General features: G+C 41.4%; 1 protein-coding gene across 3 annotated transcripts in view; it reads right to left on the reverse strand.

The window, feature by feature from the left end:
- UBE3C (ubiquitin protein ligase E3C) overlaps window positions 1–19,038 on the reverse strand; it is a 117,679-nt gene that overhangs the window by 79,107 nt on the left and 19,534 nt on the right. For all 3 annotated transcript variants that reach the window (XM_057549557.1, XM_057549556.1, XM_007165469.2), the window contains exons 2-6: window positions 17,350–17,403; window positions 13,975–14,049; window positions 13,005–13,151; window positions 9,072–9,187; window positions 1,826–1,983 (exon numbers count right to left, since the gene is read on the reverse strand). In XM_057549557.1, the coding sequence (XP_057405540.1) occupies window positions 1,826–1,983; window positions 9,072–9,187; window positions 13,005–13,151; window positions 13,975–14,049; window positions 17,350–17,403 (550 nt within the window). The remainder of the gene's footprint in view (window positions 1–1,825; window positions 1,984–9,071; window positions 9,188–13,004; window positions 13,152–13,974; window positions 14,050–17,349; window positions 17,404–19,038) is intronic.

Raw genomic sequence — 19,038 nt, forward strand, 5'->3', positions numbered from 1 at the left:
CCACTAACAACTCAGGTCACGCAGCCCTATAGAAGCGTGTGCCCCTTTCTTGCACGGCAGTAAGAGCACCTTCAGGCATAGTCTGCAGGCATCTCGTTACTGTAAGCTCACACTAACACACACTCCACCTGCTTGGTTTGCTCTCTCCAGCTCTGCACCCGATGTTCAGTCACTGAACAGTGAGTCTCCGCACGGGATCACCAGACCTGCTCTGCAACTACCCCAACTCTAACCTCACACACACTGATTACCAGTGACGTGCAACAAGAAAGCCTGAAAGCTCTTTGCTATAAAACTGAAAAGACATAAATACATCAAAAAAATTTTTTAACACATCGAGAAAAAATTTTAAAGTATCGTAGTATTAATGTATTAACACAAATATGTGCAGATTGACAGCATGAACAGAGCATTAAGTAGTTTAGTCGCAATTGTTAAAAAGCTTCATGTTAAGTCAACATACAGTGTACAATAACAACATGAACTAGTAAATGAACACGACGCTAAAACAGACTGGTAACGTCAGGAAGTAATTTATCAAAAAAGATGAAGCATGGCTATACCACAGACACTGGAAGCAGCACCTTCTGTGTAAGATTCTGAAGCATCTCCTAGTTCAAGACACATTTTACAATAATGCATATTTCTTAGTTACCATCTTTGCACTTTTGACAGCAAGAAGAGTAAAAATTCTCAGTGAATGCTTAGTCTTAAGTCAATATATATAATAATACATCAATTAATACAGTGGACCATTTACAATTGCCATTAATTTGCTTTTTAAAAGATCAAGTTCCACAAATTTCAATTTGATTAACTCAGTAGTTTCCCTAATTTTTCAACGAACTAAGTAGGGTTTCTTTTTTTTTTTAAACCTAAGCCAAACAGTAAGGTTGGATGTATAAGAATTTAATTTCTACAGTTTTAATCCTGAGAATTAAATTAGCTAGATTTAACCCATCAACAGATTAGTCCATTTCAAAAAAAAAAGCAAAATTATTTATGTTTTTATCAGTAACTGTTGCTTTCCAGAACACCCTATAGCTCCTTTTATGACTCATAACACACCCATTCTAACGTTAATGCTCCTGAAGTCCAGGAGCCCTGAAGCAGCTGATTTTTGGAGTCAGATTTTTGTTGCCGTTGTCCTTGCTGGCCACGCGGCTTGTGGGATCAGCTCCCCAGCCAGGGACTGAACCCGGGCCCACGGCAGTGAAAGCACCGAGTCCTAACCACTAGGCCGCCAGGGAAGTCCCTGGGAATCAAATTTTTTACTTTATGTTACTTAATTATCATAGAAGTTTTAAAAATCATATGCACTTCATAGTCTTTCTGCCGGCAACACTAACACATTCTCAGAGGAACTGCAGATCTAGGTTATTATACCTGACAGAATGCAGTCACTTTAAGACATGTGTCACCGAGTTAATAAGAAAATTCAAATAAACTGAGGACCTTCGTCTCCTCTACTGAACTACTGTGACTCCTGGGACAGGCTCTTCCCTGGTCGGTGTGGCGCTGTGTTCGCGGCGTGACTGTGCCCACCACCCGGCCGCGGCACTCGGCCCGGGCAGCCAGGCCTGCACTGCGGGCCCAGAGCTCCTGGAAGAACTTCCGAAAGCAGACGCTAACTGACTTCATTTTCAAGCAACAGGAAAAGTGAGGTAAAGATAGCAGACACATTTCCAAATTTTGAGGGTGGGTAGAGACGAGGACAGATGTTAGAATCTGTGATTCACACAACGCTTCCCGCCCAGAAAGGTGCCCTGGCCGGTGCCCACTGCTCACGACCACGCCACCCCCAGTTCTTACACCGCCGACTTACCATTCTGAATCATGTAGTGCAAAATTTGTTCAATCACAGACACCACATAGCTAGCATCTTGTAAAACAGGCAAATAGGTGCTCTCAGAGGAAAACACCTCAAGCATTCTCATTGGAAGTGCAACATTCAAACTGTCATCATTACAGTTCTGCAGTAACCTGTAAAAACAAAAACAAAAAAAAGTATTCACATACTTACTAGATGGCAAGCGTCACCGAAAGTTTCGTCAAATTCTTCTCTTCGCTACGGTAAGTGTTCGAGCCATTCTGTTCTAGCACTACAATATCCCTGAAAACAGACGTGACTCCAAGACAGACAGGAAATAACCAAGCATCGTGTCACTGACACTTTCTTTGAGTCCTTATTATGTGCCAAATAGAATGACGGCGCCCGGTTTAGAGAAGAAAAATGCACCATCAGAGAGGGAGAAACAGACAAGGAAAATCAAAGATCACCAATGCCGTGTGGGAAGGGTATGATCCACTGACCTAAGCTATATCTAATCCAACGCAGATAAGGATCTTTCCACAAGTGCCTGCAAGACTTTCCATGCCCACAATATCTCCCAAGAAGAACACTTAGCATATTTCTGATCCTAAGTCATCTAGCATTTTGACTAAAGACTCCCTTCTTACTATGAGAATTATAGGCAGAAAGGAAGGCTTAGCTGTCACAAAACTAAGTCTTACTTAAAAACAGAATGTCTTTTTTTTTTTACATCTTTATTGGAGTATAATTGCTTTACAATGGTGTGTTAGTTTCTGCTGTACAACAAAGTGAATAGCTATATGTATACATATATCCCCTCCCTCTTTTCTTAGAATCAGCTTGATAGAGACACAATTTACACATGATAATCTGCATTCATTTCAAGTATGCCATGCAATGAGCTCCGACATTACCCCACAATGAGGACACATCCATCCACCGCTTCCTCTCGGCCCTCTCTAGTAACTTCCTCCCTCCAACTCCTCCACCCTCAACCAATTTCTTCTGTCACATAGACTAGTCTGCATTTCCTACTATTCTATACGCGAGGAACCATACGGTATGCACACATTGTCTAGATGCTTCACTCACCATCTTTCTGAGATTCATCCAACATGTTAAACACATGGTCCTTTTACTGCTAGTCGCATTCCACAGCATGGGAAGACCATGTTTTGCTTATGTATTCATATGCTGATGGACACGAGTCGTTTCCAGACTTTTCTTGCTATAAATAAAGCTGTATGAACGTTCAAGGATAGCCTGTGTGGACCTGTCTTACGTCTCTTGGGTAAATTCCTAGGTGAGGAACCACTGGGTCACATGGTAGCCGGACAGTATTTAACTTGACAAGAAACCGTCCAGTGTGAAGGGCAGTATGTGAGAGTCCCAGCTGCTCCATGCCCGAAACACTTGGTATTAACCCTTTTTCAAGTTTTAGCCAAGCTAATGGCTGCATAACTGAACTTTACTGTGATCTGAATTTGCACCTCTGTGATTATTTATGATGTTGAGTACCTTTTCAAGTGCTTATTGTTCATTCGTGTGTCTGCTTTTCAAAAGTGCTCCACCTTTTAAGTGGGCCCTTTGTTTCTTGAAAACCCAAGTACACTGTCAGTGCCCACCCAGGCCGCACCCGCCTGGCCCTCATTCCGCCGAGCTCCAGCAACCCCTTCCCCGGGCCCATTTCCCCTCCCACCTGGATCCTGGATAAGCGCACTCTCAGGTTTCCCACCTTAGTCTCCAGACCCCACTGCCTCACCCACTCCTGGCCCACGTCTCTGCCCCTGTGCAGAGCTCTTCACCATTTACAATTCCTCTTAAACCCGAGCCAGCCGGCCCTTCCCCACCGCTGCCCTCATCAAGGTGACCAACGGTGCTACGGTGCTACGGTGCTACGGCGGGGAAAACCGCCAGACTGTGAAGTGGGCAGGAAAGACTGGTGGCCAGCCCAGCTCGCTCACTGTGTTACCTCCATCCTCGCCTCCCACCAGGCTGATCTACAACTCCGTAGAGACAGAAGCTAACTTGTAGAAAACTGACAGGAATGCAAATGTTTCCCATACAGAGCGACACAAATTATTCCTGTTCCTGGCAATGCAAAAGGCTTCTGCCAGAGAATATAAATTCCCTAAGGCAAATCCTTATTTGAATCAGTTGTAACATCTCACTGGTTCCCTTGTTAATTAACCAGTTAAATAAAATCACTGACACATGTTCATAGGGAGTCCCGATTTTACCTTTCCTGGAAAACAATACTGAGCATTACCAACTCAATGATCAATTCTCTGACTCCGTTTATGCTGGTGGCCACTCCCTGACCGCCCTCCTCCCCCGTGCTTTCCCTGCTCGGAGGCCAGGGCCCTGGACTCTCCTCCTCCATCACCAGCTCCTCCTCTTCCCCACAGCATCCTGATGTCAGGGGACCCCAGGGACCAGTCTTTGGTTCTCTTCCTACACAATTCACTTAATCTCATGCATGTTTATGTTCCTTAGTGTTTAAGACGACTTCATCCTTCTAAATGCTCAAACCAAAAGCTGGTAGGCATCCTTGGCTTTACTTTCTGAAACCCCACATCCAGTCTGTAAATCCTGTGCACTCTAGGTTCCAACCAAATTCATGACACTCCCACTGCGATCACCAAGGCCCAAGACACCATCATTTCTGGAATGGACCACTGCTGTCTCTTACGGATCCCCATCTCTGCAGCACACTAGTGAGAACAGTTCTAGAAAAACATAAATTGGAGTGCAGGGTGGCAGGTGCTACTCCAGATGAAAAGATTCAAGAGACATCCAAGGTTATGTGTGGTCAATTAGAGTTTATTTTTTAAAAAGAAGAAAGAAAGAAAAACAGCTATTCAATGTAATTTGAAAACAGGAGAAATCTGAAAATGGACTTAGTACTAGACAAGATGAGCAACCTGAGTCATTTCTAAGTACAAGGGTTGCTATTACTGGGACTGTCAAACCAGACTGGTGGCCCTAGTGAGAGTTAACATTACTCTCAATCATTTTTAAAGGTGTACTAATGAAACTCTTGTTTGCAGGAGTGTCCTTCTTTGGGGAGATGGACACTTAAGTATTTTGGGAGTGGGAAGTCACTATGTTACTTTGAAATGATTCAGCAAAATGTTAACAGTGGTCAACAATGTTAAAAACACTCGACTCTGGATGGCAGGCAGATGACCACTTACTGTGCCACTTTTCTACTCTTTTATGTTTGAAAATTTCATAATAAAAACATTGTAAGAGTCAGGGAAGAAAGAAAATTCAGGTCATGTCACCCTTGGCTCAGAACTCTCCTTTGGCTTCTCTCCTCTCTCAGCATGAAAGCCAAAGTCCTAAAGAAAGTCCCTTCCAGGGCTTCCCTGGTGGTGCAGTGGTTAAGAATCCACCTGCCAATGCAGGGGACACAGGTTCGAGCCCTCTTCCGGGAAGATCCCACATGCCACGGAGCGTCACAACTGCTCAGCCTGCGCTCTAGAGCCCGCGAGCCACAACTACTGAAGCCCGCGCGCCTAGAGCCCGTGCTCCGTAATGAGAGAAGCCACCGCAATGAGAAGCCCGTGCACCACAACAAAGAGTACTCCCCGCTCGCCACAACTAGAGAAAGCCCGCGTGCACAGCAACAAAGATCCAATGCAGCCAAAAATAAATAAATAAATAAAGGCAAGTCCCTTCCAGATGCTGGGATGTGCCCGGAGGGCCCTCCCTCTGCCTCCCGGGCCGAGCCTGGGGGGACTCTGGTCCCTGCACAGCTGTGCTTCCCCCCCACTCAGGGCCACCCTTCCCGCCAGACTCTCTGAAGTCAAACTACGCCCCCAAATTTCAATCCCCCTTTCCTCCTTTTATCCTCCTCATTATTTAACATCGATTTCTGTCACATAAAGACGTTCATATGTTACTTATTCTTGCTTATTCTCGGTCTCCCAGAAGACAGTCTCCAGGAGAGCAGGTCCCTTCTCTGCCTGTCACAGCCACATGCAGTGCTGAGAACTGGGCCAAGCACTTAGCAGGAACCCCATGAACTTTTTTTTTTTTTTAACATCTTTAGTGGAGTATAATGGCTTTACAATGGTGTGTTAGTTTCTGCTGTATAACAAAGTGAATCAGCTATACATATACATATGTTCCCATATCTCTTCCCTCTTGCATCTCCCTCCCTCCCACCCTCCCTATCCCACCCCTCCAGGTGGTCACAAACCCATAAACTTTTTTAATCAACGAAGTTATTAACTGATTAGCCAATCCCAATTTTGTTCCTAATGGATGCTCACATAAGAAAAAATGTAAATAATGTCAGTATTCATTACCTTTTTAAAAAATTATCTTTATTTTCAAAATAAATTTACTGAAGTTGATAAGCAGCTGTTTACAAACAACGTTAGCACTAAATAAAAATGACAGAAAGCGTGTACTTTGAGAGCTGTACTAGATGCCAACAATGACCCCTGTACCGTTAGATCCCTGAGCCCTCAATGATGCTTCCAGTGCCCAAGGAAAGGCAAAAAGATGGCTTTGAAGGATGGAGGTGACCAGGAGACCATCTTCTTTTAAGTAGAGGTTTACCCATCAGTCCAACCACCCAGTAGAGCACTGAAATACTGGGCCTGGAAGAACCAGTCTCATCCAATATTCCTCACTTTAGAATGAAGCTAAAAACTAGATCCAGTAACTTCCGTCACGCCCTAGGCTGGCGAGACAGAGAGGCAGTACTAGAATCCAGTCTCCTGACCTCTACTTCATGACTATACTGACCCGAGTTCCACTTACCCTGAACTCAGGTGGCATCAACTTCCCTGTTATCTGTTCATTCACAGATTTCATACACAATGAGGTACATCATCTCTTTCACATAAAACTACTTTTCTAGCTCTGAAAAAGTTATCTTAAATCCCCATGGAGACCAAAAGAGTAGAAGAAAGCACACGTCCCCGTCTCTGGTAACTTGCCAAAGCACCTAAAGTTCAATGCCCTGCACACGGCAGGTAAGATCATTCACTGGTTTATTAACATCACACACTTGAAATAAAGTTTCTCACAGATTGCTATTTTAATTTTACTTTGTTAAAACTTCATTCCTCATCTAAAGGAACCAGCTTCCTTAGAGAAAACAGCCCCAACCTGGGGCTTTCAGGGGAGGTGTTAAATAGAGCCCAACACAGCGTGGTCCCAGAAAGCAAAGATGCTTCGAGACGCTAATGGGGCTCCGCTAAGGGCTCCGTCTACCCGCATCTAAAAATACATGAGGCCTGACTGAGACTGAAGGGAAAGGAGGCAGGGCCTTCTTCAGAGATAATGCCAACTAACAAACACTGAAGAAATGACAGAACTAGAAAAATCAGCATTTTATAAACCACGGATATAACAACTGATGCAGGCGTAGATCATCAAATGCAAAACCAAACCACTGGGTGAAAGGCGGTACTCTCATGACAAGGAAGGAAATGTACCTGCACAATCTAGAGAGGAGTTTTTACCTTCACTCAGCCTCACTGAGAATGGGCTATGTCTCACGTGAGGCACTAGGACTCTCACAGTTATCTGCTATGAAGCATTCTTGTTGAACATGCTTAAACTGAATCAAGTACAGCCCGATGTCAGTGGTTCTCACGGGGGCGGCACTCGGCAGTGTCTGGAGACCTGTGTGATCAAGTGGGTGCAGGGCAAGGATCCTGCTAAACACCCTACAACACACAGGACCACGTGCACAACACAGAACGGTTCAGCCCCAAACATGAAGAGGGTGTGGTTGAAAAACTCTCCTCTAGAACTGACATCCAATTTGAAGGAAAGAGAGGAGACAAAGGAAGAAGTGAAACAAATGGAGCCTAGGATCATCAAAACAGAGAAGATATTTTTGAGATAATTGGGGAAATCTGAATATGGAGTGTGTATACCACATGATATTAAGAGAATTACTATTCATTTTCTTAGATGTGAACATAGCATTATGGTTATCAGAGAGTGTGCTTTCTTAGGAGAAGTACGGTGAATTGGGTGAAGCGTCATGATGTCTGCAACTTACTTTTACATGCTTTAGAAAAACAACATAACTGTAGGTGTGGAGAGAGAGAGAAAGCAAATGTGGCAAAATGGTAACTTTTGAATCTAGGTGGAGGATATATGGTATTCTTTCAACTTTACTGGTGGTAGAAATTTTCCAAAACAAAAAGTTGGGGAAAACAAGGAGAAATTACATTTGGATTTATCATCTATTAAAATTACTTGCTAAACGAATACCTTCGAAAGGACATTTAGTGTCCACAAACTACAACCCGTGCGCGGAACCAGCCACAGGCTGCGTGGCTCTCGGGTGAAGGGTGCTCCTGACACCTTTAAAAGCTAGTAAGAAAAAACACAGTATGTATAAGAGAGACCACAGGTGGCCCACAAACCCTAAAATTCGTGCCATCTAGGCATTTACAGAAAAAGTTTGCTGACTCCTGCTCCAGCGAATCAATGCATACAATGTGTTTTTCAAAGTAAAAGTTTTCCCAAGAAATAAAAGGGGTTTGAAAAAAATAAGATTTCTTGGGATTGGTGATCTTCCAGATTCTCTCTCTTCATAAAGGTTCTTCTCTACCTTTAGTCCAGCTCAGGATTCTGGAAGTCAGTTAACAAGGCCTAGCTCTGACAGTAATCCTAAATAAACCTGACTACATGCAACTTCCAGAAAATTAGCTGAAATTATATTAAAGGCTCAGAATCATTTGAAAGTTTGCTACTGTGCAGATATCAGCAATTTTGAGAAAAACAGTGAAGATGTTCATTTGTTTTCTCATTCAGGTACTACTGCTCACATCACCTAAATGTGCTTTGTAGACTGAATCCAGGAAAGTCATGGAAGTGACTTATTTCAAGTCCATACATAAATCACAAGAGCCTGATGAAAGGCCTGCTCTAAAGAGCCTGTATCCTAGGGCAGAGACCCTAGGAGAATGGGATCATCCTCACAGCAGGAGTCCTTTCAGGTGGCCCATCCACTCGCTAGCAACCAGGACCCCTGATATTCCACAAGATAATTCCAGAGCCTACTTGAAAGAAAACATCATCTGGAAGGTATTTATATCTACATTTTAATTTCTACAGGGAGAATCACAGGAGTGAAAACTGTAATACATAGAACATTCCAGTCTCAAAAAAAAAAAAAAAAAAAGGGAAAACCACTGCCGCAGACACTGAAAACCAAAGGGTATTCCTCTAGACAAAGTGATCACCGCGTCACACAAGTTGCTGACAACGATGGGTTTACCTGCAACAGAGGCTCATCAACCTCTTTATTTGAAATAAGCACGTAAGTCTCTCAGATCCATCCAACTGCTGGACAAACAAAGAGCTATATTTAATTAGGTTCTGATACATCCATATCTGAAAGAAACAGCAAAACATACAATTATAACTCTCAGTCCATAAAAAGCTAATTATTTACTAATTACAAACATACCAAAATTTCCTTAATTGGTAAATACTTAATCAAAATAATCAAAACATGATAAGAAGAAGTAAATCTTCTAAGTCAGGTTTTAGATAGTAGTACACACACGTCCTGAATTTTCCATCTTAAGAAAGCACATCAGCATGAAGTTAAATTACTAAATTTATTACTAAAAGTACTTAAAACTCATGTAAATGTGAAACAAAAAGTTCATTTGCAAAAATCAGCAAACCACAATAAAAACATATGAGAATCACAATCTTAATCATAAGTTACAAAGGATAACAGTTCCTTCTTTTTACCTTTCTCCTCTGAGTTTCCAGCACCTTTCCTGTGGATACTCTCCTTCCCTAACTCCATGAAATTTCGGTAGAAAAGTCAATCATTCAGTCCCACTATTTCCGATAAAAGGCCAGGTGTGTAGCATGTGAGGTGAGAGATGTGTCACTTAACTAGACAGGAGGAATCCTATCACAATGTTTATACAAACCATTGCAGTGTGCACCTGAAGTATCTTACAATTTTGTCAATTATACGTCCACACAGCTGGAGGGAAAAAAGGTCAGAGACACGTCCGGATGGCCAGAACCCCCGCTGTCCCGGACACGGTGATGGCCATCGCGGTGGGCAAATGCTGAGTTCGATTTCTGTTGAGCTCCCATCCAGGAGGCCTCTCTAGTGTGGATACAGCTGCCAGAAGTGATTTTGAAAACACAATACCAAACAGGAATCTCTTATACTTCCTCTATGATATTTTTGTTGCTATTTGTTCATTTCATGAGACCCATTTAGAAGTGTTAAAATTAAGACAGCTTCTTAAATGTGCCACAGAACCTTTTCTTTACCTGTCATTTTTACAGAGTTTCTCCTCTGACAGTAACACTTATTTGATATAAAATGTTATCAAACAATTAAAGTACTAACACATGTTTTGCATGATAAATTCGAGTGTGTCCTAAGTTGGGTGGAAATAACTCTGAGACCCAATCCGAATGTTAATTTACCTACACACAAGCTTTCTTCTTGAGGTATTTGGAGCTACTTGTTCATATTTTCTCAGGAACCAACATCATACAAAGATTTTCTGCACTATCTGACACGCAGTTCATTCTAAAATTTGTATTGAATACTACCCATTAACAAATAAAAATAGGATGTACAGTAACTAAACATTATAAAAATCTGAAGGCCAACCGTAGGAAGTACAAGAATAAGGCTGTAAATACATTAATCAAGTAATTACGTTTCAACGACATAAAAAAAAACCTCAAAGCACTTTATTTGAACACTTTCTGGACTGTTTTTTTTTTAATTGAGATATAGTTGATGTACAACATTATATGCTTCAGGTGTACAACACAGTGATTCACAATTTTTAAAGGTTACCCTCCATTTATAGTTATTATAAAATATTGGCTCTATTCCCTGTGCTGTACAATATATCCTTGTAGTGGACTGGATTTTGATACTGTTTTTTACATTCTTGACAAATGCACCAATATCATCCCAAAAGTTCTAAGTACATTAAACATCTGCTTTGCCTAACTTTTTGTTGTTATTTACTAAATTCAGATAAGTACAGTTTCAAAAACTTTCCGTCTTATCCATCCTTTCTCAGGAAGTTAGCTGAGGCTGTACATCAATAAAACAAGGGAGTAAACCAAGAAAGCAAAAAGATACGGAATCAGGAAAGAGGACCTGAAACGGACGCAAAGCAAAGCGGAGGTTTTCCCAGGAACATGGCAGGCGTGGAGAGCAACCACTCCAAACCGTGCAGCAAGTTCCCGGGACGCAGAAGGAACGGCTCGCGGGGAAAGAGCATCCGTGACCTGACTCTCCAATCACGGAAAACTGTACTGAGAATTATTTTACTGTTAGGAGGTGGAAGAAGACTTTACCATAAAGAGATTCAAAGATAATTAAACAGAAATGACACAATAATTAACTCCAGAATAACTCAAGAAAACTGTACATAAAAGAAAATGCAATCACAGTACACTATTTTAGCAGCGACCATATTTACAGTCATTATAATAAAAAATAAATCAAGGGAGTGGGTGAGGAAGGGAGAGCCATATACGCACAGTTTTGCACAGAGCACCTTAGAAAAACTATCAAAAGTGGCATCACGCCTGCTCTTAAAGTAGGAATTAGGGTACTTGAAGATGGGCAGGAGACTTTCCCTCCACGTATGACTGATTCATTGTTCTTGCATTTTTGTGTGCAAGCTGAATAAACAGTCCAGTTCGCTGCTCTCCTACGAACCAGGCTTGAGGGCCCGGTTAACCCTAACCCTACACGGGGCCTGTAGGACTGGGCGGCTGCACCACGTGCAGAAGCCATGCAGGAACCGCCGACCAGACCTCAGGGCGGGGCAGAAGCAGTTCTCCAAAGCGAAGGGTGCTCTGGAGAGACAGGACTGACGGCCCTTCTGACCCCCACGTGGCTGTGCTCCACGTCTGACCTTCAATCCGCAAGGTCAGCATACGTGAGGAAGGAACAGACTGCTCCAGAAAGAGAGCCAGACGACCTGCTGCTGTACGCTCCTCATTCTCCTTCTCACAGACTTCAGACAGAAAGCCTAGAAAGAGCCTGCCAATGCAGGGGACACGGGCTCGAGCCCTGGTCCGGGAAGATCCCACACGCTGCGGAGCAGCTAAGCCCGTGCGCCACAGCTACTGAGCCTGCGCTCTAGAGCCCGCGAGCCACAACTACTGAGCCCGCGCACCTAGAGCCCGTGCTCTGCAACAAGAGAAGCCACTGCAATGAGAAGCCCGCGCACCGCAACAAAGAGTAGCCCCTGCTAGCCGCAACTAGAGAAAGCCCACGTGCAGCAACAAAGAGCCAACGCAGCCAAAAGTAAATAAAAATTAATTAATTAATTAATTAATTAATTTTAAAAAGAGCCTGCATTTAAGGAAAGCCATCTTTACTGCCTCTAAAGATTTATGGAAAGTTCTTCCCATGGCCCAGCCTAGCTCAATACAGGAAGCAACGCTGGGTGTTAAAGCCCAACACCAGATAAGCAATAAAGTATTCCTATGTCTTTTGTACTTAAAGTCCACACAAGGGTCCTTCTAGTACGTACGGCTGGAGCATGGAAGACTTACTTTTCACTGTATACCCATGTTTTACTTAGAGATTTTTAATCCAGGTAAATAAGGATGTCTAAGAATAAATACGTATTTAACCTAATGAATCTCAATATTTCCTGGGAAACTGGACACAGTAACAAGTTCCACTTTATAAAGATGATTCATCCACGTATCTCCTCCATTAATACACACCGTTCCTCATCGCTGATAACATCAAAACCTATAACATTTTTTAAGTTACACAGTTATATTTCAGACGTTTCAAGAGAGAGACCCTAGAGTTTAGAGATTCACATCTAAGTATTTACAGCTAACAGGCTATGATACAGAGGATGCCCCTCACAGGGACGAAGGCACAGGGCGGAGGGTTCTGTGCAAAGCAAGGTGCTGTCTGTGCAGACTGGGCACGGGGACAGCACAACAGAGTAGCCTGCTGTTTCTTATATTCGAAATTTTCCTTAATAAAAAAATGAAAAAGCCTACTGAAAATCTGTATCGATTTTTAAGAGGTAAAACGTTATCACCAAGACGACCTATTACCGCTGGTTGAGGAAGTCACAAGGGTGAGACACGCTGGAGGGGTTTTCTGACCACATTAAACCAAAAGCTGGAAAACACATTAACAAGGGTTAGTGAAAATGTAGTCAACACTCACCAAGCGTTTTGAGTCTTCATTCTGTTTGTAAAAAAACAGAAGCTGCCTCACCAAAAGGGTAAGGTTGGGACCGCTGGCGATGGCAAACGTGACACCGGGCTGGGACAAGCTGGCACGGCGATCAAATGCACTTCTCTGGATGGAGTACTGACAACAAAACGAGACACAAAGACAGGATCACGTGATCGTGTGGTCTAAATGGTCACTCAGTGTTTAAACTGGAGTAGTGGAAACTGACAATTAAGATTCCGTTACTGAGGAGTTATCATTGGTAAACGGTTAATGAAACCCAAAAAGCCTGGAATGTAGTGACAGAGCCATGAACGCCCTATGCAGGAGTCTTCCACCACCTCCTTCTACTGTGATCTTTAGCCATGGTTTGGCCTATGTTTGCATTTAATAATTTAAAAATCACCAAAAAACTCATCTGTCTATAAATCTTTATATAAACTAATAAAATTAACTATTGGGGAAAATACTATTATCCACATTAACTTTCATTAAACAAGTACACACAAAAACACGTACAAAATGAATTCCACTTCTAAGAATCCAAGGCCATATTTAAAATAAGCTCTCAGGGCTTCCCTGGTGGCACAGTGGTTAAGAATCCGCCTGCCAATGCAGGGGACACGGGTTCGATCCGGGAAGATCCCACATGCCGCGGTGCAACAAAGCCCATGTGCCACAACTACTGAGCCTGTGCTCTAGAGCCTGCGAGCCACAACTACTGAAGCCTGTGCGCCTAGAGCCTGTGTTCCGCAACAAGAGAAGCCACCGCAATGAGAAGCCCTTGCACGGCAACGAAGAGTAGCCCCCGCTCACGGCAACTAGAGAAAGCCCGCGCACAGCAACGGAAAACCCAACGCAGCCAATCAATCCATCAATCAATCTATTAAAAAATAATAATAAATAAAATAAAATAAGCTCTCTCATACCTAATTCCTTCTCAGTTTAAAAACAAACTTACTTGCTGTTTCCTGTCTCTATAGCCTCGAATAAATGACTGGATAATTATTGCATTTTTCAATCTTCGTCTTTCTTCCTGAATAATGCAGGGAGGAGGGAACAATGGGTCAGGATCAGTGAAAACGACAAATACTAGTTAAGACTTAAAAAAAAAAAAAAAAGCTACATAATTCACGTACCACAAAATTCATTCTTTTAAGTGTACCATTCACCAATTTTTAATATACTCAAAGTTGTGCAATCATCACCACTGTCTAATTTTGGAACATTTTCATCACCCATCCCCAATAAAACCCCTGTACCCAGGGGTTTTACCCAGTCATCCCTCATTCTCTGTCCTCCCACCCCGACCCCCCACTGCTGGCAATCACTAATCAATTTTCTGTCTATATGGAACTGCCTATTCTGGACATTATGTACAATCGAATCATAACATGTGGCCTTTTGTGTCTGACTTTTTTCACTTGGCATGATGTTTTCACGGTTCATCCACGCTGTACCATGTGTCAGTACTTCACTCCTTTTTATGGCTGTTCCACTGTACGGATGTCTCATTTTGTTTATCCACTTATTAACTGATGGACATTTGAGCTCTTTCCACTTTGGGCTATTATGAATAATGCTGCTGTGGACATTCATGTACCAGCTTTTGCGGGGACATAGGTTTTCATTTCTCATGGGTGTATATCTAGGCATGGAATTAACATTTGAGGAACTGCTGGACTGTTTTCCAAAACAGCTACACCATTTTACAATTCTACCAGCATAGAAAGACTTCCTTTTTTTAAAGTTTTTGTTTTAAGTATTAAAAAATATACAGACAACAGAAGCATCTATTTTAAAGGTCACTTTGTTTCCAAGCAGAAAACTCCAATTTTTATCAACTCGACTCTGTCTTTAAAACTTTCAGGGGTAGGATAGGGAGGGTGGGAGGGAGATGAAAGAGGGAGGAGATATGGGGATATATGTATATGTATGGCTGATTCACTTTGTTATAAAGCAGAAACTAACACACCATTGTAGAGAAATTATACTCCAATAAAGATGTTGAAAAAAAAACTTTCAGTGACCTAGCAAAAATATATATTCTTCATCATCATTATAACCACTGCAGCTAACAGTGTTTGAGAGCCTACTATGTGCCAGCCCTAAGAGAGACACTTCACATGCATTCATACAAGAACCTTACAGGTGAGTATTACTCCTGTTTTAAAGACACAGAAACCGAGACTTCCATAAAGATTAAGTAAGTGATGCCAAAAGATGTGAGTCAGAGAGCAAACTCAGGTGTGACACAAAAATCTGTACTGTCTTATCACATGACAATGCCTCACATCTTCTATGAATGCCACCTACCAGGCTTGAAAGGCACATACACACTCACGCAATCTTGGGATTAGAGAACATACCATCAGGTCACAAAAGTGTACTTCCTGAGCTTCAGATGGTTACAAAAAGGGAACCCTTGAACTTAAACCTAGTTTGGGAATCGATTCGTAACTATGATGACTCTGACAGCACTTAATTAAAAACTCATATAACATCCCATGCATTTTCAAAACACTTATTTTTACTCATTCAGCTGTTTGCTGGGGAAGAGTCTCAGTAACACTCCAGCTCTCTGGCAGGTGCGCTGAGGACAGGCAAGTCCTCACAAGGCCTGGAGGCCAGCTTCACATTAGCTCTTCCCTGTTTTAAAGGGGATTCATCCCTCCCCCACTGCCTGCCAGAAGCAAATGCAATGCTCTCCAAAAAGAAGAGGCCATATTCTAATCCTGAAGATATCGCTTCAGTTTGGAACATACAATGTCCGGTATTCAACCAAAATAACCAGGCAAAGACAAGAATTTAAAATCAAGAGGACAAACAACAAAAACGAACCCACAGGAGTTCCAAACACTGGAGAGTAAACATTATCTTTAAAAATCTACAATTACGTGCAAGAAATGAAAAGACGAGAGAACTGGGAAATAAAAGAATCAAAGAAAATTCTAGAACTCAAATAAAAACTGAAAATCAGAACTCAATGGATATACTTAACAATCAGACATCACTAAAAGAGATAATTTGTAAATCAGAAGTTAGATCAGAAGAAAACAGCCAAACCAAAGCATAGATATTCAAAGAATAAGTATACTGAAAAGAGTCCAGGAGACACACAGGACATAATGCAAAGGTCGAACATCCCTGTCACGTGAGTCCAAGAGGAGGAGGAGAGGGAGGATGGAGCGGAGGCACGACTGGGAGAGATGGCTGACTGAGAATTTTCCAGAAAAGATAAAATACACCAACCAGTACACACTTTTCTTGTCTGAGCAGTGATTTTCAAGTGAGGGCAGTCCCCACCGAGGGAGCGTTCGGTAGTTTCTGGAGACACCTGTGGCTGTCTCAGCGGGGGCAGGGGGTGTCTCGGCATCTGGGGAGAGGCCAGGGATGCCGCCAAGCGGCCTGCAGTGTGCAGGACGGTCCCCACAGCAAGGGACTACCTGGCCAGAATGTCAAAAGTGCTCAGGTGGAGAAACCCTGCCTGAGCGTTTTTGCATCTTCTGTTCCCTTGACCGAGAACGCTCTTCTTCCAGCTTTCCACAGCTTTTCTTTTCCATCCTTCAGAAATCCACTCGGCTCCCACCAGCTCAGGGACGCCTTCCCTCAACACCCTATCCAAAGCAGACCTTCGCAGTCCCCATCTCAGGATCCTGATGAACATCTGTGTTCTACGGCCCAGCAGAAACACTGTTTTATTCCCTGTCTATATACCCAGCCAGCAGAAAAGTACCTGGAACATAACAAGCTCTCAATTTATATTTGTTAAAGGAATGGATGAATTATTAAAAAACAAAACAAAAAATGACCTAGAAAAGCAGGCCATAAGACACCACAATTGCTGATTAATCAACAAAGTAAAGCCATTTTAAGAAATTACCTCCGAAAGATAAAATGTAAAATAACGACTAAAATGCCAAATGTCACTAGCTCCTTTCATTTATTCAGCTTCTTCACAAATAGTTAAGATAACTTGCCTTGACAGGGAGTTTTCTCCTTTTGCTTGACAAAACATGAACACTAAACATGAAGACTTTCTACATCTTCTGGAAGCCGTATCATAAGCAAGTAAGTGAACTGAAAGCCTATTTTCTCCCTCTATTCTGGAAACTGCTCTTTTAGTCCAGCTTTTCTACATTGGTTCCAGAATAAATGACCTACATAAAATCCAACAAATCCAGAAATGTTTCTGAAGTTTAACATACATATAAATACTTAAGTTATATCACATATAACATACATATATCTAATATATAAAACAGGAAAACCAAGGCTTATTTAGATGCCATGGAAAAATGTTTATCTACAGGGACTATTACAGAACTGTTTTTACCTCCCTCTTTCTTCTTTCTTCCTGAGTACGATGTAAAAGAGAAGCCTTTTCTTCCTAAACACAAAAAAGAGAGAAAAGATAAAGGTTATAATTTCAAATTATAAAATACTCTCATACAAAAATTATAGAATGTTGTGACCCAAAGGATTCTAGAGATCATCCAATCAAACTGTCTGACTTAGTAAGAAATCTGAGGCACAAGAGGCTAAATGGTTCCCTCACCCCCATCCCCAGGTCACAGATCTAATTGTAGTATTTCAGTAGTGTTCTAAGAATAAAATCTGATTTCCTTACACACATGCTAGTTCAGGTAAAACTGGGGAGATCTGAGTAAGATCAGTGCATTGTATCAGTGTCAATATCCTGCTTGCCAGCACATACTACAGCTTTGCAAAATACAACCCCCGGGGGAAATTAGGCAATGCAAACAACAGACCTTTCTGTATCATTTCTAACAGCTGCATGTGAGTCTACAATTATCTCAATAAAAATTTCAGTGAAAAAAATCAATCTTTCATTGTTATCAAAATTTTTTAAATTCTTTTCATCCTAAGTAAAACTATATTTTGAATAAAATTACTTGATATGTAGAAGGAACTGAAATAACAAATGGGAAAGTTAAACATTTCAAATAAAATAAAAATACTTACAGACGACCCTCCTCCCCCCCCCAGCACCATTCCAGCCTATACTGTATGGGCATTTTTATTTTTGTAAATTTAATCCAAAATAAAATTAAAGGCCTAAGACATCAACATATAAATCATTAGAAAAATTAATAAACCTAAATTTCTTAACACAAACATACAACTCATCAGAATAGAGTCAGAAAGCAAGTAATGAAGCCAATTTAAAAATAATACTTTGATATGTGAAGGAATACATGTGTAGAGCGAAAAGTTTCTAACTGACAAAATTTTCAGCCAAAGAAATAAATCCTCCAGATGTTTTCCATTACAGAGAATTTCATTTCTTGAATTCAAATAAGAAGTCTTTATCACGTCAAAGGTCAGAAAAATATTTCGTTTTTAACTGATTAATTAAAAGGAGGAGGAGGAATGGAAAAATCTAAAGTAAAAAGTGTCAGAATTATGAAAAGCTTCTAGATAAAATACAGCCATATTTCTGGTCATTATCTTTATTTATGAATAGGAGTGATAAATACATGTCTGTAATTTCTCTTCCTTCTATTCCATTTAATCAGATTTAATATATGTTCATTACTTGGTTATAGTTAAAGAGCTAAAATTTCTTAAAATGATACATGCTGTTACAACTACGAGAAAATATACGTAATGTCTGAAATTAAACCCACGTTTTACTTTAAAAAAAATGGTACATACCAGCAAAACAGTCACCAAATTGACTTCACACATAAGCTTAGCTGTCACTAATCTAAAAGCCCTGTGGGTTTGAGGGCTTGGCCTGTCTCTTACCACCAGGTCCCTATCATTGGCTTCAATGTCTGCCGCATGTAGGGATTTAATAAATATTTAAAAAATGAACGAACAAACATTTCCTTTAAGTAAAACAAAGTAGTCTAAAAGGAGTAACCATAACAGCTGAAAAGCACTTCTGAATACCTACAACACAGCACCGATGTTGAAGTATTTTAAAAATCAAAATAGGTACCAATTATCAAAAAGCATAACTGGATTCTAAGTGAATACTTTAAGTCTGAAGCATACG

This window comes from Balaenoptera acutorostrata, chromosome 7, assembly GCF_949987535.1.
Source record: "Balaenoptera acutorostrata chromosome 7, mBalAcu1.1, whole genome shotgun sequence".
Lineage (NCBI taxonomy): Eukaryota > Metazoa > Chordata > Mammalia > Artiodactyla > Balaenopteridae > Balaenoptera > Balaenoptera acutorostrata.